Source organism: Pimephales promelas, chromosome 7 (genome assembly GCF_988280905.1).
Source record: "Pimephales promelas chromosome 7, fPimPro1.hap1.1, whole genome shotgun sequence".
Classification (NCBI taxonomy): Eukaryota; Metazoa; Chordata; class Actinopteri; order Cypriniformes; family Leuciscidae; genus Pimephales; species Pimephales promelas.
In genome coordinates, this window is record NC_142775.1 from 40,797,675 (window position 1) to 40,819,133 (window position 21,459).

Consider the following 21,459-nt stretch of genomic DNA (forward strand, 5'->3'; position numbering starts at 1 on the left):
AAGGAAAAACTAATCACTGTTTTGTTTTAGGCACTTGCCCAGGGTCATTAGGCCATAAGGTGAACTAGGAAAAAGTGGCTAGAAACTGATTTTCGTTCCCACACCTGGGCACTACTTTTTAATTTGATTTTTGCATAGATAATACCATTATCGACTTTGTGTTAAAAGTTCTCCGCAAAATACCCTGCAGTTTTTTGTCACAATCCATAAATGTTTATAATTGTGAATTTGAAAAAACGAAAATCTTATGCTTCTGATTTTGTTTGTAACTTTATTTATATACATTTTAGCAACACAAAATATATCTCAAACTGACATTTATCCATGTACCTAAACACTTGAGACTGGTTTTGGTGGATTATATAGTCAAGATTGAATATAGACTATGAAATATGGCACATTTGTGGAAAAAATGCTTCAACTTCACAGACTGACATTAAACAAAATTGAACATAAACATAGTAAATTTATCAAAACTGTGATGTTTTATACATCAAAATGTTCAGTAGGTACTGTGCAATTACAGAAATATACTAATATAAGCACACTTTGGCCATAGTTGGCTAAAATGATTCGAAATGCTTCACTGTCCCCCTTTTTTTAATGCTGCCAATTTTTTTTTTTTTTTTTTTACAATTCGACAACAGATATTTTAAAGCTCAAAAGCACCTTAAAATATAACACAGTGGATATTTACTCATCCCTATCACTGTCAGAGGCATCATCCCATGTAGGTCTTTCTTCTGTTTCCTGTGAAACATTTGCACAATTTTGGCACCGACATAAATCAGTATAAAGACAGTCTTGCAGACATACAGGAACATCTCCCAGTCTCACATTTGCTTTGCTTGCAACTGCAGTGGACTGCCTGCAACACACTTTCAGGGGCAGGAATATCAACATAATGGGCCAGTGTTGGTTCCTCAGTTGCACCAATAATCCATGAAATCACATTGTACAGTTCAATTGGCACGGCAGATTTAGCCTCGCTCACATTTAAGTCATCTGACGTGGGTGGCCATGGGCATTTCATACCGGGAGAGTCACACAGAAGCATCTTTAATATTAATGCCGCACTGTAAAGTGTCCTTGTGTCCTCTGCAGTATTGATGGAGGCCATTGAAGTTGGTCTTTGTGGACCAGCTTTTGCACTATACCTGTTTTCACAGTCACTTTGGCTAGTTACCTCAGTTGACTCTGTTGTTTCTGTACCTGATGGATGAGGTAGTCTGTCTATCAGCTTATCTGCAGACAATGTCTCAACGAAAACCATCTCACTTATGTTGCGCTTCTTGGGGGAGTGAAACACCAGCTGGGGGAAATCACGGATCAACCTCCTCTTCAATTTATCCTGCCTGAATCAAAACGATAAGAGTGAAAGATGATCAAAATGGTATGAATAAAGATATATTCAAATTGAATTTGTTAAATTATTTAAAAGTAACGATACACTGTTAACAGATTCTACACATTACAGATTATGATTATGATTATTATGAATTAAATTTTAGTTTTTCAAAAAGAATGTTGTATAAACGTTCTTTCCAAAGATTCCAAAGACACTTGTTGTATTCAAATTACCTGTAGTTAGAAGCATCAAGATCTTCATGCTTTTCCACCAGATTTAAAAAGATCCTTCTAAGCTGAGTCATTGTCAACACCTCTTGGTTTACAATTATTTTATGGCGAATGATCCTCTCACAGAAGATCTTGTAGCTGGCATCGAAGGTTGGCTCATTTCTGAAAAGAAAACACATTAAAACAGAAAAGATGTATTACTTTATGTGCCAAAACTAATGCACAATGGCTTCAATTTTAAATGTTGTATAAATAATAGCAAATAGAAACCTGACAAAGTGATTTGAGATTTTTTTTTTCCAGCATTTTGAATTACAGGTCTCACTAGTCAAGACTGTGTTTACAGACAAATCGACAATATAGATAAGATAAGATAAAATGTACTTTAATGATCAATATAATATAAGCATTTATGGTCAATGCTTTACTTTTAAAATGTGCAAATGTGAGGGAAACATTTAATAAAATAAAATATGAATAACTCACTGTTCTTCTGAGGTCCCAGTAACTGATGCACTAGACTTTGTCAAGAACCTGGTGTACTGTCTATAACAGGACTTGTGGTATCGCACCTCCAGAGACACACAGTCTTTGTTACGAATATGCACAAGAATGCTAGTGTCTTCCTTCATCTCAGCAGCTTTCAGCAACTGGCCTGTGAACAAATAAATGAAAACTAATAAAAAACTATGAATAACTATAAATAAATAAATAAAAACTATAAATAAATAAACATCATTGAGTTTTCTGGCTGTAGCTGTATGGAGAAACATGCAAATATGTCTCTGATAGTAAAATAAACTTTACATAAATTAAGTCATTGTAATTGAAAGTTAGCCATGGTACCCAGAATAAGGGAATAAAACTTCAAACGTGTGTATGTGTTAGTTTGTTTGCGTTTTGTTTTTACCTACCTGCTGACAATGTTTCTGCCTGTGAAAGATGGTCCTTCTGGCGTTTCTTGCAAATTATGCACAAGGCAGGAAGCACAGGACCAGCACAAGCTACTGGCAGGCCAGTCTTGGACCTAAGTGTCTTTGTTGGACATTGAACTGTAGTGATACTAACGTTACTACTACCCGATGCCACAGACTGGCCATGATCTTAAACCTCGACACGCTGTGTAGCGCGTTTCTCGGCCGCATCCAAGCGCTTTTTATCAATGAAACGCATGTAGCAAGTAGAGTGAAACCCAGCGTCTTCGGGAACATTGTCAAACTCTATTTCTAGATAATGTTTGTATGTTTCTGCAATTGTTTGATTCTCACCGTGCAGACCAAGCCATCGTTTGACGGAGTTTCTGTGTATCCCACCGTGTGCGTGTAAAATCCTTTATTTCCTCTTTCTTTATGGAGGTGAGATGCATATAACATTGTTTAAAATGCTTTTTACGGACTTTTGAAGGAGGTCTGGGTGAAATTTCCTCGTCTTCACTACTCGACAATGATAACAGGGGCGCAGACATATTAGACTAATGTTTACCTGTCATCCCAAAAAAGCAGCCACCTCATTGGTCTAGCGGGAAGCACGTGATGATTCTTCCGCGAAGCCTCATCACTGATGATCAAAATATGATTGCGCAAGGAAAGAACTATTGCCGACTTTAAACAGTAATAAAAAATAAACTGCAGGATTGCACCTGGAGAACTTTTATTTTCTCGTCCAGAAACAATAGATAATTTTATTAGAATTAAAACAATTTAGTGCCCCATATATGGGAACGGGATTAAACGTAAAACGTCTTCACCTTATGGCCTACATTGTTGTTAACTAAAACTAACACATTTCTCATTTTGTTTAGTGCAATTTAAAGTAAAATAACTAAAACTGAAATAAAAATTAATAAATAGTTAAAAATTATTAGAGAAAAAATGGCAAGGAAAAACTTTGACTAAAATAAAAATCAAACCATACAAAAAAAAAACAAACTATAATAACATATCAACAATTAAATAAATAAAAAAGTACATGTTAAATTGAATAAAATATTAAAAAACAAATTTAACTAAAATCAATAAAAATATAAACTTCAACTAAAATATAAAAACTGAAAATATAAAAATATTAATAAAAACTTGAACAGTATGTCAATAAAATAATGAAGTAAAAAATGTAAAAAAAATTAAAGTTAACCAAAATGAAATATTTAAAAAATAAAAATAATAACTAAAATAACATAAAATAACAAAAATTTGTAAAAAAACAAAAACAAAAATGAATTAAAAAACATTAATAAAAACTATAAAAGTATATCAATGATAAAATAAAAATTAAATCATTCAAAATGTATGTTAAATGGAATAAAATATATTTAAACAATATATTATTATATACAAAATCTATTATTAACAAAACCTTGAAAAGTATTTCTATCGGTAAGGCTTCCTTCTTCCTTCTATCTATCTATCTATCTATCTATCAGTATATCTAAATTTACTTTATCAATAATAGAAAAATAGCACAACTTAGTACGTCAAGTACAAAAAAGTTAGATAAAATAAACTATTTAAAAAAGTTACTAACTTTTACTAAAAAAAATTTATTAAAAATAACTATTATAAAAAAGTAAAAACAAAATAAAAACTGAAAATACAAAATTAAAAAAGGAATTCAGTATATTAATATTTATTAAAAAATATTTTTTACAACATTAAAAGAAACTAGAGTAAAATAAAAAACCTGAAAATATCAAAAGATGCACCAGAACAACGGCATGCTAAAGACCAAAATGAAGTTTTAAAAACAAGCACCACGTCTGCAACTGTTGCTCCCAAACAAACCCACTGTAATCACTCAATGTCATATTTCAAGCGTAATGTATATAAAGCCGCACCGGTCCTGTGCAGGCGGCCCTGGTCCCCGGGACAGGCGATGGGCTTCGGGCTCTTGCTCCGGATGATCTCACAGGACGGCGTGAGGAAGCCTATGCTCTCGTCCGAGGAGCGCTGTCTCGCACCGAGTGTGTGAACCGTGACCGTGTACATGCAGGAGAACAGCAGGTTGGGGAGATTAATGTAGTTCTCCTGCAACAGAGAAGCACGTTTATTAAAGAGAGGATGGAGAGAACCGGAGTGTGTTCATGCAGAAGTCTCTGCGGTGTTGATGGAATCAGCATGCATCAATGCATCATTTTTCTAAATGTCATAATCATGTGTTAACAAACAAGCAATGAGCTCATTGTTTGTGCATTAAATTATTACATTGTTTAAATTAGTACCTTTTTCGCTAACTGTGATTTTGTATATGTACATTCATAAAATGCATAACTCCTCTGATAACAGATCACTGTAAACTGTAATGTGGACTCATGCACTTTCTGTAAAACTGCTTTGAAATAATGTGTATTGTGAAAAGCGTTATACAAATAAACGTCAATCGAATTTGAACTGAATTGTTGGAGTGACTTGGCAACCACTCTAAAAAAACAGGCCATACTAATGCCTAAAAATTAAACACATTACATTGCCTTTGAGGTTTACAATGCATTCTCTGCCTGGGGTTATAATGCCACGCTCTACAGTTTGAGCCACAATACATCCTTAGATAAATCACCCCGAACTGCATAGCAACACCCTAGCAACACTCTAGAACACCTTAGAACCTAACTGCATAGCAACCCATAGCAGCCAGCTACTGTACAACACCTTAGCAACTCCAAACCAACGTCTTGGCAACCACCCCAAAAATCGTAGAAACTGCATAGCAACACCCTAGCAACACTCTAGAACACCTTAGAACCTAACTACATAGCAACCCATAGCAGCCAGCTACTGTACAACACCTTAGCAACTCCAAACCAACGTCTTGGCAACCACCCCAAAAATCTTAGAAACTGCATAGCAACACCCTAACAACACTCTAGAACACCTTAGAACCTAACTGCATAGCAACCCATAGCAGCCAGCTACTGTACAACACCTTAGCAACTCCAAACCAACATCTTGGCAACCACCCCGAACATCTTAGAAACTGCATAGCAACACCCTAGCAACACTCTAGAACAGCTTAGAACCTAACTGCATAGCAACCCCTAGCAGCCAGCTACAACACCTTAGCAACTCCAGAGCAATGTCATGGCAACCACCCTGAACATCTTAGAAACTGCATAGCAACACCCTAGCAACCCCCTAGAACACCTTAGGACTTAACTGCATAGCAACCCCTAGCAGCCAGCTACAACACCTAAACAACTCCAGAGCAATGTCTTGGCAACCACCCCGAACATCTTAGAAACTGCATAGCAACACCCTAGCAACCCCCTAGAACACCTTAGGACTTAACTGCATAGCAACCCCTAGCAGCCAGCTACAACACCTAAACAACTCCAGAGCAACGTCTTGGCAACCACCCCGAACATCTTAGAAACTGCATAGCAACACCCTAGCAACCCCCTAGAACACCTTAGGACTTAACTGAATAGCAACCCCTAGCAGCCAGCTACAACACCTTAGCAACTCCAGAGCAACGTCTTGGCAACCACCCCGAACATCTTAGAAACTGCATAGCAACCCCCTTGAACACCTTAGAACTTAACTGCATAGCAACCCCTAGCAGCCAGCTACAACACCTTAGCAACTCCAGAGCAACGTCTTGGCAACCACCCCGAACATCTTAGAAACTGCATAGCAACACCCTAGCAACCCCCTAGAACACCTTAGGACTTAACTGCATAGCAACCCCTAGCAGCCAGCTACAACACCTAAACAACTCCAGAGCAACGTCTTGGCAACCACCCCAAACATCTTAGAAACTGCATACCAACACCCTAGCAACCAACTAGAACACCTTCGCAAACCCATGGGACAGTCCTGGTGACCAGCCTGCAGACCTTAGAACCTTATTGCATAGCAACGCCTTAACAACCCCATAGCAATGTCCTGGGAACCACTCAGAACCCCTTAGAAACTGCATAGCAACACCCTAGCAACCAACTAGAACACCCTAGCAACCCCATGGGACAGTCCTGGTGACCAGCCTGCAGACCTTAGAACCTAATTGCATAGCAACGCCTTAACAACCCCATAGCAATGTCCTGGGAACCACTCAGAACCCCTTAGAAACTGCATAGCAACACCCTAGCAACCAACTAGAACACCTTCGCAACCCCATAGGACAGTCCCGGTGACCACCTAGAACACCACCTAGCAACGCCTTAGCAACCCCATAGCAATGTCCTGGGAACCACTCAGAACCCCTTAGAAACTGCATAGCAACACCCTAACAACCAACTAGAACAGCGTCGCAAGCCCATAGGACAGTCCCGGTGACCACCTAGAAGACCACCTAGCAACGCCTTAGCAACCCCATAGCAACATCCTGGCAACCACCCACAACAAATTTAGCTTTGTAGTGCCACATTTTCTCCTAGCAAGCGTAACACTCGAGCCACATTTGCATGGCCAAACAACAATCACATTTTCTTTGTAAAAGGTCTAACTGTAGTTTTTCGATCACGAAAGCAGTGTGTCGCTCTTAAAGGCCAGATTTCAGTCCCGAATGCGTGATCTGCAGGAGTGGAGCTGAAACAGGCTTCGGTCGGGACGCAGGTTACGGCTCCGGTGGGGACCAGGGGGGGGGGGGGGTGATGATGAATTCAATCCTACTTCCTGGAAATGTCATTTTAATACATGTGTTTTATTAGGCACTGGACCACATTTTGACCACATCATCTGAAACAACACACACTAATTTGCTTCCAATAATGAAGAGGAATGAGTCTTGGGTCCCGTAAGAGGCTGCGTTTATGAAGGGCAAGAGGCTTGTTCAGAACACTCTTGGCTGATGCTGTTGTGGATCATAAATACACACGAACACAATGGAGGTTTAGTGTGTGGTGCAGGAACGATGGAGATCACACACACACACACACACACCTGAGTGACTGATTTCTCCGCCGCTCGGCTCTGGTTGTGGTTGCAGTATTCATGCTTCCACTGAACATGATAACGGTTCCCCGACACATCTGGAGACAGAACATCAACACGGGTTAGAGATCTCACACACACACACACACACACACAGAAAACAGCATACACACTCTGGCCGTCAGAACACACACCTTTAATATCTTGTGCTTCTAATCTAACTTTTATTTCACTTTTTTTATTCCTGTACAGCACTTTGATTTGAAATGTGCTTTATAAATACATGAAATATTTATATGATATATAAATTATATAATATTAATATAATATAATATTTATATACTATTTGATATGAAAAAAATGGATATCAAGTATATCGCGAAACGAACGAGTCACGAGACTAATCCAACGACAGCGTTTAGAAATCAGCGCCAGTCAACAGCATTAAAAACATGCAAACGAGTCGCATGAACAACAACAGACGTTATTATTTGGCAGAAGTGCTCCTGTAAGTTAATATGAGGCGTTCATCATCATCATCAGTTGATTAGTTTCCTCAGAACTGCGCTAATCAACAGTGTTTACGCAGCGCCTCCAGTTTATTATCCATCAACGTGCCGTTTGGACGTGAAATGATACATTTCAGATTAATAATTGAGTTACGCTGGCGAGGAGATTAAAGGAGCCTTTGAAGGAGCCGACGGCATTTCTGGAAGCAGAGAGAGCACGTCTACCCGCCTCGGATGGTATCCCACAATCCTGTGCGGTTAAAAAAAAGGGAAATACTATACAAAGTTCTGTGCATCTCATTGTCCAACTTGTCATTCAATTATTATTACTTTATCTATAAAGGAAGACTTTTTTTTTCGTTTTGCATCTCAGTTTTATCAATAAATGTGACTAAAAAATAATCATTTTAATTAATAGTAAAATAATTATTATATTAATCTAGATTTTGTAGTTTTTTTGCTACGTATAAAGATTTTTCATTCTGTATCTCGCTATTTTATCAACTAGTCATTTTTTCTAAAGTTGACTAATATAAATTGAGTTATAATAAATTAAAATATTCTAAATTTTCTAGTTTGTACTATAAAAAGTTCAAGATGTTTTTTCTTGCTGTTTTAGTATTTTTTTCTAAATTTGACTAGAAATTTGATTTCTATTAATAAATAAATTAATAATTAAATTATTCTAAATGTTGCAGTTTTTTGCTATAAAAAGTTTAAGATATTTATTTTTCCTAAAAGTATTTTAGTATTCTAAATTATATGATAGATAATAATAATAATTAATTATTTAATAATTATATAATATTAATAATTAAATTATTTAAAATGTTGTAGTCTGTGCAATAAAAAGGTTAATATTTTTCTTGCTTTTTATCTACTAGTCATTTTTCTAAAGTTGACTAAAATAAATTGAGTTATAATAAATGAAAATATTCTAAATTTTCTAGTTTGTACTATAAAAAGTTCAAGATGTTTTTTCTTGCTGTTTTAGTATTTTTTTTCTAAATTTGACTAGATTTCTATTAATAAATAAATGAATAATTAAATTATTTCTAAATGTTGCATTTCTTTGCTTTAAAAAGTTTAAGATATTTATTTTTCCTCCTGCATCCTGCTGTTTTATAAAAAATACTAAATTATATGATAGATAATAATAATAATTAAATTATTTGTGCAATAAAAAGGTTAATATTTTTTTTCTAAATTAGACAATTTAAAACATAAATAACTAACTAAACAATTTTACTATTAAATGCTATTAAATGTAAAAAAAATATTTTTTCTTGATAAATATTGCATCTTGCTGTTTTATCAACAAATACATTTTCTAGATTAAACAAAATTTGAAAAAAAATGGGGGGGAATAATAAATAAATTAATAAATTATTTAAAAATTTCTACTCTTTCAAATAGAAATATTTCCAAATTAGACCAAAAAAAAATATTCTGCATTTATTTAGTTATTTTAAGATATTTTGTCATGCTGTTTTATCAGCTAGTTATAAGAAAAGCCACCAGCGAACTCGAACATGTATATTTGCGCCTCCCCCAAGTTGTGCTGAGCTGTTCTCTAGAAGTGTAAAAGCAGAAGTGAGATTAGTTCAGGTTGACCTGATGCTTTGAGGCCGACAGAATAAAGACGCCGAGTCAGCAGAAACACACCGACGCCTCGCTCAGACTGACACACTCGTCATCCTTCAGTAACGCATCTCCGCTCGCATTAATCATTCATGCAAAACTTATGATTCACACATGTGTAGCCAATTTCACATGCATGAAACAAAATTTACATACACAAAAAAAACAATTCACGTGCGTGAAATAAAATAATATAGATGTTGTGTGTGTGTGTGTTACCTGTTCTCTTCTTCCAGTAGATGCGCACCTGTAGTTCTCCGTTCTTGTAATACGGTGTGCCGACCCCCAGAGCGCTCGAGGATTTCTTCACCGGCACTTTCCTCGCTTTAGAAACTGCCTCTAAATCAACATTGGAGAAATTGCATTACTCAAGAATATGAAAACAGTCGGAGCCTACTAATGAAACCGCTAAACTGGACCCTAAACTAAACTATCACCATATTGTTATTATTATATATTTATTTTATATATATATTTTTTTAAGATTTATATAAATATATATTTACATAATTGACAAAATTAAGGATTTTTGAGCATTATATATGGGAAATAAAGTGTTCTTCCATCATGGTCCATCAAATAACTACACTTATTAAACAAATAAAAATACAATTATTAAACAATTACTAATTAAAATCTTTTAAATTAAATATTCAGTTTTATATATATATATATATATATATAGGGGTAATTTATATTACTGATAACTGATAATTCTTCATATTTGAAAGCCGATAACCGATATTTTGGCAGATAATCTAAATCCAATTTTTTTTTAAATAATTTTGGAGAGTCTGATTACAAAAACAAAAGCCTCGTCATTAAAATCCACGTCCCAAACGCACAATTATTATTATTATAATGTTATGTAGCTGATATGACAGACTTGCGCTGCATCTGTTTTCCTTTTCTGTATTTTATTTTTATTATTATGATTTTTTTTTTCTTTCTAAAAACTGTTTTAATTATTCTGATTTCCTTTGATTATTTTAATTTCTTCCATGTAAAGCACTTTGAATTACCATTGTGTATGAAATGTGCTATATAAATAAACTTGCCTTGCCTTTTCAAAGTGATCCAATCATATTTCTATTAATTCAAATCCATCATGTGGAACAGTGCGCATCTGAAGGGAATAATACAATGTTTATCGGTTTTAATATATCAGGCAAATTCTCTAATCAGGCAGATAATGCTAATATTAAAAATATGTAATATGTAAGGCATAATCCGCAATTAAACGACTGTAATGCACGACATGGGGCCGTTATAGAGATTACATATATTATTAAACTGACTTTGCTGACGGTTTTACTACACACCTTCCAGCCAATCAGAGTGGCGTATTCAGACAGACTATGGTAATAATCATATTCCCTCATGTGATCGTGCACTGATGATGATGATGATGATGTCATACTTGACTGAGTGTGTTGTTGTGTGTCGATGTGAACGGAGGCTTTGGCACTCTTCAGTCGGCGCTGACCCCAGAACGACACGGCCTGGACCTCCACCGAGCCGCTGCAGTTCCACTGAAGCCCGTCCAGAGCCGTCCAGCGCTGCGCCTGCAACACACACACACACTCGTTTACATCCCTTCATCAACCAGACCCGTCCAGCGCTCCGAATATATCTATATAAAATATTTGACATTTAATATATAACATATCTAATATACAACATATCTGACACACATTTAAAATATAATATTTTTGACATGTACTTAATACATAACATATATTTCATATATGTTTAACATTTAACATAAATAACATATTTCATACATAATATATTTGACACATATTTCATATATTAAATGTATTTGAGACATTTTTCATATATGTAATATATTTGACATTTAACAGGTGACGGTAAATATATAACAAATTATATAACAGGAGCAGTACTTTAACAAATATGATTTTTATGGAATAAATAAAGTTTCTAGACATGCAGAAATGTGATTTTTGTGTGTTTTGGCTCCTGCTAACATAACTGACATAATAACACACAGAAGAATCTGGGAGCAGACGTTGCTCTTGAGTGTAAGTGTGTGTTTGACATGAGGGCTGTGTTTGATGTGTTTATCAGGAGCACATGTGTCTGCTGACCGCCGCGGGAGCTTGATCGGGTTAGCTATTAAACCGGTTAGTTTGGGCATTCCTGCATCAGCGGGTCGCTAGCTCCACACACAGATCGTGTGTCGGAGATTATGAACACACTCGCTGGAGGAGTTTCACAGTCAACTGAGCTTTAATATGTCATGTTTTACTTCTGCTTTATTTCAACTTCTCTGTTTCTACTTTAGCAGAATGGTATGAAACTTTCGTGGGACTAGTTATATGAACCCAGAAAAACTGTGGACTTGATTCGAAAACGCTAAGTGGATCGGCATTGGAAATAAATGAGAAATGCAGAGCAATTTTAGGGGTATAATCTACAAATCGATGCGGTTTTTGATAATGTCTAAATGAAGAGTTCAGATGCAAAAGCCTCTAAGTGCCATTTGAAATTTTCTTCTAAAATGATGATTTTTATCAAGCTTGTATATTAAAGTTCAGTAATTTCAGTTAAATGGCAATGAAGATTACCTATTAATTGTCATTTAAGTGAAATTGCTGAACTTAAATATACAAGCTTGATAAAAATGGTCATTTTAGAAGAAAATTTCAAATGGCATTTAGAGGCTTTTGCATCTGAACTCTTCAAATATATATTCAAATCCAAAACCAAATAAAAGCAAGTAATTATGTCTGAAAATAAATGGAATGGAAAACAAGAAAAATAATCTTAATTCTAATGGAAAAACAAGAAAAATAATCTTAATTCTAAAGGAAAAAGAAGAAAAATTATCTTAATTCTAATGGAAAAAGAAGAAAAATAATCTTAATTCTAATGGAAAACTAGAAACATAATCTTAATTCTAATGGAAAACAAGAAAATAATCTTAATTCTAATGGAAATCTTAATTCTAATGGAAAAACAAGAAAAATAATCTTAATTCCAATGGAAAACAAGAAAAATAATCTTAATTCTAATGGAAACATGAAAAATAATCTTAATTCTAATGGAAAACTAGAAACATAATCTTAATTCTAATGGAAAACAAGAAAATAATCTTAATTCTAATGGAAAAACAAGAAAAATAATCTTAATTCTAATGGAAAACAAGAAAATAATCTTAATTCTAATGGGAAAAAGGAAAATAATCTTAATTCTAATGGAAAACAAGAAAAATAATCTTAATTCTAATGGAAACAAGAAAAATAATCTTAATTCTAATGGAAAACAAGAAAATAATCTTAATTCTAATGGGAAAAAGGAAAATAATCTTAATTCTAATGGAAAACAAGAAAGATAATCTTAATTCTAATGGAAACAAGAAAAATAATCTTAATTCTAATGGAAAACAAGAAAAATAATCTTAATTCTACTGGAAAACAAGAAAAATAATCTTAATTCTAATGGAAAAACAAGAAAAATAATCTTAATTCTAATGGAAAACAAGAAAATAATTTTAATTCTAATGTGAAAAAAGTAAAATAATCTTAATTATAATGGAAAACAAGAAAAATAATCTTAATTCTAAAAAATCATCTTAATTCTAATTGAAAACAAGAAAAATAAATTCTAAATGGAAAAAAGAAAAATAAGCTTAATTCTAATGGAAAAACAAGACAAATATTCTACTGGAAAACAAGAAAAATAAGCTTGATTATAAAACAATAAGTGGATCGACATTGGAAATAAATGGGAAATAGAGCAATTTTGGGGTTATAATCTACAAACCAACCACGATGATGCTTTGATAATGTCTAAATATATATCCAAATGCAAAACAAAAATAAAAGTAGTTATGTCTGCAAATAATTTCAATTTCATTGTAATTTCAGTTACGGTTGTGATGGGCAGTTCAATTCTTTTCTGGCAAATGGTTCCTTTGGACTGTTCGTTTCAATGAACCGATTCACTAAACTGCAAAACTTAGTATTTTTCTTGGTACTTACTTGGAAAATCTTAAATCAAGAATAATTTACTAGATTAGTCAAATTTGTTGTTGTTTTTAAAAGAAAAGAACAAAAAGAAGCTAGTTTTTGCTTAAAACAAGCAAAATCATCCGTTGATATCCTCAGACATGTTAAACGCATCTCGGATGGAGAGGTCAGGGAAGAGGTCCTCATTACCCCGTCGATGGTCTTCCTCCTCTTCCTCCGGGACGGCGCCGGGGATTGTCCCGGGACGCTGCAGGTCCAGGAGACTCTGAAGTGATGAACGGGAACATCGGATTCTGCCGGAAGAGTCCAGTGGAGTCGAGCGCTCATCAGACCCTCGGGACCCAGTGTCAGGTTCAGGCCCACAGGGGTCGGCGGAGGAGACGGGTCTGCACACACACACAGTGATAAATCATTACGGATGACAGTGTAGAGCACTAATCGAATCGTTCAAGGCCCTCAGATCCCGCCGGGAAGTCTCTACTTATACGTTTGAAAGTCATAATTACGGTGTGATGTACGTTCATGTGATTACAGTTGCAATAAACACGGATGGATTATGATCCTGTGAGGCCACACACACCAGATGATGTTTAAATAACAAGAAATTACCCTGCCATATAAGAAATAACGTCAGAATTAACAAAGTTGCAATTTGCAAAATAAATGTTTACAAGATTGAAGAGTGGAGTAATGATGCTGAAATTCAGCTTTGATCACAGGAATAAATTTAATTTGAACATATATTTACATTGGAATAATATTTTACAATTGTTACTCGAGGAGTCGGACACGAGCGGAGGCGTAACGCGCGGGAGTGATGTGTCCCCACTGAAACCAACACACACACATAAAACATCTCGAGTGGAGCATTCATTTAGTCAGTTCGTTAAATAAGAGGCGATCTGAAGTGTGTTTTTGAAATCAAGTGACCAAAGTGCTCGTTGCCGCGGCGATCAGTGTCGCGGATACAGTGTTCTGTTGTGACGCGCGCGGTCTTCACGCGGACGCGCGCTTCAATCCGCCGCGGGGACTGACAGACTCTCTATATTTGTTACGGTGAAATCACAAAACCTTAAACATTTCCAAATACAGCCACTAATAAACAATCGGTTTTGATGAGGAAAATAAACTATACAACTAGTGCGGATTAGAACCCAGAACCTCTGACACACTTAAAGTTCATGGGGATAATTGTCGGATCTGTGTATTTAATCACGCGAAAATTCTCACCACTAACAACATAGATCTCATTAAACGACAAATTAAACACAATGTACTATTGTATACTATGTAACACGGCACGTCACGCTCTGTGCGAGTGGTATTTACTACCCCATCTCACGAGCAATTCGTACGAATTCGTACGAGTGATTAAAAAGTGGCTAATTCGTACTAATTCGTATGACCTCACTCGTACGAATTCATACGATTTGTCTAAACCCACGTGATGGTTAGGTTTAGGGGCGGGGTCAGGGGTAGGTCATTCGTACAAATTCATACGATTTGTTTTAACCCACGTGATGGTTCGGTTTAGGGGTGGGGTCAGGGGTAGGTCATTCGTACAAATTCATACGAATTGGCCAATTCGTAAAATATGTACGATTTAGCTAAATCGTACTAATTTGTACGAGTGAGGTCGTATGAATTGTTACGAATTAGCCACCTCGTAAAATTCGTACGAATTCCCGTGAGATCGGGTTGGTATTTACGACAGTAACGTTAAATTCAAGTACTTCACCACGACTCTAGGGGGCGCTGTTTGACAAAAATGGGATTCCTGCATAGTGCCGCTTTAAATTATATTTTTAACAAAACATTTCGATTTGTTCGATTTTCGATTTTTGACCCAAAATTGGGTTAAAACAACCCAGCATTTTTCAGAGTGTGTATAATCCCGAGAGAAGGGGATTTTAACGCCCAAGCAAACAAATAAAACTACACGTTATGTGTCATTTAAGCTTTTTCCTAAAAAAAAAAAAAAATACGGGTTTGCAATAATATGAGGAGCAATAAATAATGACAGAATTTTTATTTCCAAGTGAAATGTTCCTTAAATAAAGTCTATTATGAGATATTTCAACAAGGCAGTGTTTTATCTCATCTAATAAACTGCATTTATCAACCGATTTTGAATGTAAATGATCATTTTTCCCATAGAATCACAGGAGAAGTGAATAGGACCCTTTATTTGTCTTATTTAAGCTCTTCTAAAGCCTAAATGGAGGCTCTGTGAACGTAAAACTCAACATCATACGGGTTTGCAATAATATGAGGAGCAATAAATAATGACAGAATTTTTATTTCCATGTGAAATATTCCTTTAATAAAGTTTTTTATGATATATTTCTACTAGGCGTTGTTGTAACACGTCTAATAAACTGTATTTATGAACGTAAATGATCATTTTTCTCAAACTCTAAAAATGCTGGGTTGTTTCAAACAAACTTTGGGTCAAATACGGATAAACTCAGCCGTTGGGTTACATTTTTAACTCAATTTTTGGGTTTGTCCATATTTGACCCAAAATTGTGTTAAATTGGTGTCATTTAAGCTTTTTCCTAAACAAATATAATAACATCATACGGGTTTGCAATTATATGAGGAGCAAGAATGTTTATTTCCAAGTGAAATATTCCTATAACAAAGTCATTTATGCGATATTTCTACAAGGCAGTGTTTTATCTCATCTAATAAACTGCATTTTGAATGTAAATGATCATTTTTCCTATCAAATCATGGTAGAAGTGTATTTAACGCCCATCCACACAAAAAAACTAAAATAAATATTTATATTTATACACACTATAAAAAATGCTGGGTTGTTTTAACCCATCTTTGGGTCAAATATGGACAAACTCAGCCATTGGGTTAAATTTTTAACCCAACATTTGGGTTTGTCCATATTAGACCCAAATTTGTGTTAAAACAACCCAGCATTTTTTAGAGGTTTTTTTTATCAAATAAAAACATCCCTTTATTGGTCTTATTTAAGCTCTTCTAAATCAGGCCTGAATGTGGGCTGTGAACGACTGTAGTAAACGTCGTCTAAAACGGGCCGCTGGAGCGGAGATGAAAGGCTCGCACCTGCCCGAGGGGTCGCAGCTGTCCGGGGCCACCCGGGAACACTCACCTCGGGAGGACCGGAAGTGTTTGCTGGGAGCCGTGAACCCGCGGGTGCCGTGGACATTGACCGACGCCACACGGAACTGGTACCACCGGATCGGCCTCACGTCGCTCAACACGACCCGCTCTTCAGCAACCTGAGGGCACAGAGGGTCAAAGGTCACGGACAGGGGTCACGGGGTCACGGACATGAGTGCTGAACCTGAGCTATTCTAAAACATGAAAGAAAACGAGACACTTGTGCACATCTCTCTGATATCGAGATACATTTACTGGAGGAGAAGGAAAATGACTGAAAGTCTTGTTTTCTGAAAAATTAGTGGATTCATGCTTAAAACATGAACAAATATCTGCCAATGAAGTCTGAAATATAATCTTTGAATTAAGTTTATTGTTTCTGACCCTATTGGCAGATTTTTGATCTTGTTTCAAGCACAAACTCACTTCGTTTTGATTATTTTTACAGAAAACAAGACTTAAAGGAGTAGTTCACTTTAAAAAAAACTTTTGCTGATAATTTACTCGCCCCCATGTCATCCAAGATGTCCATGTCTTTCTTTCTTCAGTCGAAAAGAAATGAAGGTTTTTGATGAAAACATTCCAGGATTTTCTCCATATAATGGACTTCAATGGGGTCCAAACGGTTCAAGGTCTAAATGAGAGTTTCAGTGCAAACTGTTCAAAGGGCTTTAAACGACTCCAGACGATGAATAAGGGTCTTATCAAGCGAAACGATCGCTCACTTAATAAAAAAAAATAACAAAGTTTAAGTTTTATAAGCTCAAATGCTCGCCTTGCTTTGTTCTGTGATGCGCGTTCATGACTCTCCTCAAAATGAACGAATCTTTTTCTAGTCGTGACTCGAAGGGTCCTTGATAAGACCCTTATTCATCGTCTGGAATCGTTTAAAGCCCTTTGAACAGTTTGCACTGAAACTCTCATTTGGACCTTGAACCGTTTGGACCCCATTGAAGTCCATTATATGGAGAAAATCCTGGAATGTTTTCATCAAAAACCTTCATTTCTTTTCGACTGAAGAAAGAAAGAAAGACATGGACATCTTGGATGACATAAGGGAGAGTAAATTATCAGCAAAAGTTTTTTTTTAACTACTCCTTTAATAAAAGACTTCTTGATTTATGAATTTTTAGATATTTGTGCCAGAAATATGGACTAAGAAATTCGTTTTGCAGTAAATCATTCTGAAATTGTGATTTTGACTCTTTGAATGAAAAGCAAATCCAACTGGAAGACACTTAAAAGTTTCCCACCTCTATTTAAGTTGTCATATTTATTTCTATACCACTTTATACAATAGATTGCTTCACAAAAGTAAAAATTCCACAATTATGAACTAATAAAGCTCTACATTACAGCTTTACAGAAGATAATAGTGTCGTTATTCGGCTCAGCTCAATTCAGTCGGCGTTGCAAACTCTATTATGAAATTAATTCAATTTCAGTGATAAAGCAGTGAGAAGACAATAGTGTCGTTTGTTATTCGGCTCAATTCAATGCGATCCTCAACTAGTGTCAGTGCAGTGAAATCGATAACATTACTAAATATTAATTTTTTCACATGCGTGTCTTTCTGGACTAAAACTAAAAGCATAACGGATTGTGTCTGATACAACATGACGGACATGTTGACATCATTTTTGTGTGAATCCGTCAATACACCCAAAGGTTGTGGTGGGATTGGGAAGTTTCTAAATTTATAAATAACAAATTAGGATGTCATTTTCTTTTGTTATACGAACATGTAATATTTGTTTTTTTACAATATGAAAAGAGCATGGAAAAGGAAGCATATATTATTAATCTTTTGATTATTTTAGGTAATTTTCATATTCATCGGTGTAAATTTACTAATCAGAAACCTTTTTTTTCTGTGCTATTGAAAGAATTAGAGAATCATATGGTTTCCATTAAGGACAGTACAAATAAAAAAGCTGTTAAAACCATTTATTTGTTGAATACTTTTCAGATTTTGTGAAATGTCAAAGCCTTTTATTGTTTGTTTGGTCAATTTAGTATTGTTTTCAGTATTGTTTGTGTATTTGTGTATCTTTAACCCTGACATTTTTTTTTATTTATGTACATTTTTTGTATTCTTTCTTTCTTTATTTTTTGTTGATGTTCTGTAATTGTTGTTCATGCAATAAAAAAAATAAAAAATAAAAAAAATGCACAACCTCATGAAGCCCCGCCCCCTGTGCCGGCAGCAGTGGCTCATTTGCATTTAAAGGGACACACACAAAAACGGTTTAGCTCATGAAGCCCCGCCCCCTGTGCCGGCAGCAGCGGCTCATTTGCATTTAAAGGGACACACACAAAAACGGTTTAGCTCATGAAGCCCCGCCCCCTGTGCCGGCAGCAGCGGCTCATTTGCATTTAAAGGGACACACACAAAAAAGGCGCGTTTTCTCTCACCCTCAAAAAGTGACAATTTTATCTGATATAGAAAATATCTGTGGGGTTTTTGAGCTGAAACGTCACTCACGCTGGGGACATCAGAGACTTATTATAGGACACCTTTAAAGTTGCATGACTGGGGCGAGAGGACAGACCTGTGCCACATCCAGCCACTGGGTGGCGTCGTCTTCGCTGGGGTGGATGCCGAAGTTCCAGCGCCGCTGCAACACGTAGAGCACCGGTTCCACCGAGACGTTGAACCGCGACGACCAGCGGACCTCCAGTTTTCCCGACGGATGCTCCCAGAACACCAGCTCCTTCCGCGGCTTCAGCGGAGATCCTGCGAGAGTCAACAACACACACTCAATAACAACCTAAATGTGTCTTAAAAATGTGACATTATTCACATTATCACAGTTTATTTGAAAATGGTGGATATTTGACTGGTTTTGGACTCTCACACATGAATTATGTTGAATATCTGTCGGCTGTTAAATTGAACTACACAATTAGATAATAGCAGTTTAGCTCAACCAGTGACCAAGCAATGCTTTATGTGTAAAAACAGCATTAGCAGTTACAGAAAACACTATTTTTTAAATAAATGGTACTGGTAGTCACTGTATGAAGAATATTTGGGTGTAATACGTCACAATTTACTTTGTTTTGCTCTCCTCACTTACATTAATGAACTATAGTGTCCTGCACACACTAGTACAAAAATATAAAAAAATTATATCTGGTGTCTGAATAGTTTTTGATATGACTGTATATTTTCATTTAATCTTTGTGTCCAAATAAAAAGAGAAAATAATCCAATATATCACTGGATTAGACAAAAATAGACATTGTTTAAAATCTAAAATTGTTTAATTGAACATCATGATAAAATTATGATATAATGACGCCGGACCTCCCATATGCTGGAGACTTTAACCCTCAAAGACATTAGAAGTTCCTCCATATGTACTCAATGAAAGATTTACAAAGTACAAAGCCGAGAGAGAGGAGCACATGTTCTGCTCCGTGTGTCTCCTCGATTGGGTACAGCTGTGATGAAGAACGAGGAAGATCTTACACACACTCCATCAATCAGGACGGGGTTATTAGAGTTCACTGCAACTAAACCCATCAAACGCATTTCAAGTGTTACTTGAAAGAAACAAATAAATGAACATTCAATTTTGTCATTTTTATTAGTTTCTTTTTAAATATGACAAATTAGGATTATTGGCTTAAGGTTTCATTTATTGCCAGTAGGTAATTTAAACTTGCTTTATGTAGTAGATACGTTTTTCATCTAATATTTAATATTTTATTTGATTTATTATTTCACTTTTCAGGGATACATGAAGTTAACAGTTTAGTTAAATAAAACTAATACCATTAGTATATTTATATATTCGAATTTTTTAAGTATAGCATGAGCAAAAACCACAAAAAAAATTACTAAAACTAAATTAAAATGAAAAAAAAATTGTTTTAATAAAAACTATAATAGTATCAGTAATATTTGTATTTTATTTTGTGTTATTTCATTTTAATGGATTTTAATAAACTATATATATATAGGGTTATATATATACTATATACAGTATTAAAAAAAATACTACAGACATACTATAAAAAGCAAAAACGAACAAAAATGACTAATACAAACTAAAATTAAAACGATTTAAAATTAAAAATTAATACAATTCTAAATACTAATAAAAGATCTAATAGTATGTGTAATATTCATATTTAATGCATTTATTCCTTCACTTTTCAGGGATGTAATATTTAACTAAAACCACCAAAAATATTTGTATTACTTGAAATAAAATAAACTTTAACTGACATAAAAAATATATATAAAAACCAAACTTACTTTAAATAAACTTACTTCACTTTCTTTTAGTTTAACTTGATGTACTAAAACTGAACCTGAAATAAAACTAATAAAAAATACAAATATATTTAAAAAAATAAAATATTTTCTTATCAAAATATAACAAAAAAAAACAAAACTAATAAATTTGAAAATATTAAACTATAATAGTATCATTAATATTAATATTTTATTTTATGTGTTATTTCACTTTCTTAGGGTTATTATAATTAACTAAATTGACAAATATAAATAAAAAATATATCAATTGAAAAAAAAAGTAACAAAAAACACTAAAACCATCTAAAATTAAATTGAAACCGGAAAATCTGAAAGAAAAAAAATTCAATTATGAATTAAAACTACTTAAAATATCACTGGAGGAGGATCATCTTAATAGCAAAAAACTGTTGTCCTCAACATCTTGACTGCATTAAACTCAGGATGGAGAAATACAACATGGA

General features: G+C 34.8%; 2 protein-coding genes across 2 annotated transcripts in view; both read right to left on the bottom strand.

Annotated features, from left to right (window-relative positions):
* The window catches only part of anos1 (anosmin 1), a 59,018-nt gene that overhangs the window by 6,263 nt on the left and 31,296 nt on the right, over positions 1 to 21,459 (bottom strand). The window contains exons 5-11 of the mRNA XM_039669991.2: positions 19,281 to 19,465; positions 16,718 to 16,847; positions 13,777 to 13,973; positions 11,013 to 11,157; positions 9,812 to 9,931; positions 7,452 to 7,540; positions 4,412 to 4,601 (exon numbers count right to left, since the gene is read on the bottom strand). Of these exons, the coding sequence (XP_039525925.2) occupies positions 4,412 to 4,601; positions 7,452 to 7,540; positions 9,812 to 9,931; positions 11,013 to 11,157; positions 13,777 to 13,973; positions 16,718 to 16,847; positions 19,281 to 19,465 (1,056 nt within the window). The remainder of the gene's footprint in view (positions 1 to 4,411; positions 4,602 to 7,451; positions 7,541 to 9,811; positions 9,932 to 11,012; positions 11,158 to 13,776; positions 13,974 to 16,717; positions 16,848 to 19,280; positions 19,466 to 21,459) is intronic.
* Positions 25 to 2,675, bottom strand: LOC120486602 (uncharacterized). The gene is made up of 4 exons (XM_039682741.2): positions 2,493 to 2,675; positions 2,065 to 2,233; positions 1,582 to 1,740; positions 25 to 1,355 (listed from the first exon to the last, which is right to left on the bottom strand). The coding sequence occupies exons 2-4, from the start codon at positions 2,208 to 2,210 to the stop codon at positions 788 to 790; spliced, it is 873 nt and encodes a 290-aa protein (XP_039538675.2). The 5' UTR covers positions 2,211 to 2,233; positions 2,493 to 2,675; the 3' UTR covers positions 25 to 787.

Coding starts and splice junctions, on each gene's coding strand:
- LOC120486602 (XM_039682741.2), bottom strand. CDS start 2,210: ATGAAGGAAGACACTAGCATTCTTGTGCATATTCGTAACAAAGACTGT. Junction 1,741..2,064: donor ACTGGGACCTCAGAAGAACA/GTGAGTTATTCA, acceptor TTTTCTTTTCAG/AAATGAGCCAACCTTCGATG. Junction 1,356..1,581: donor CTTGATGCTTCTAACTACAG/GTAATTTGAATA, acceptor GTTTTGATTCAG/GCAGGATAAATTGAAGAGGA.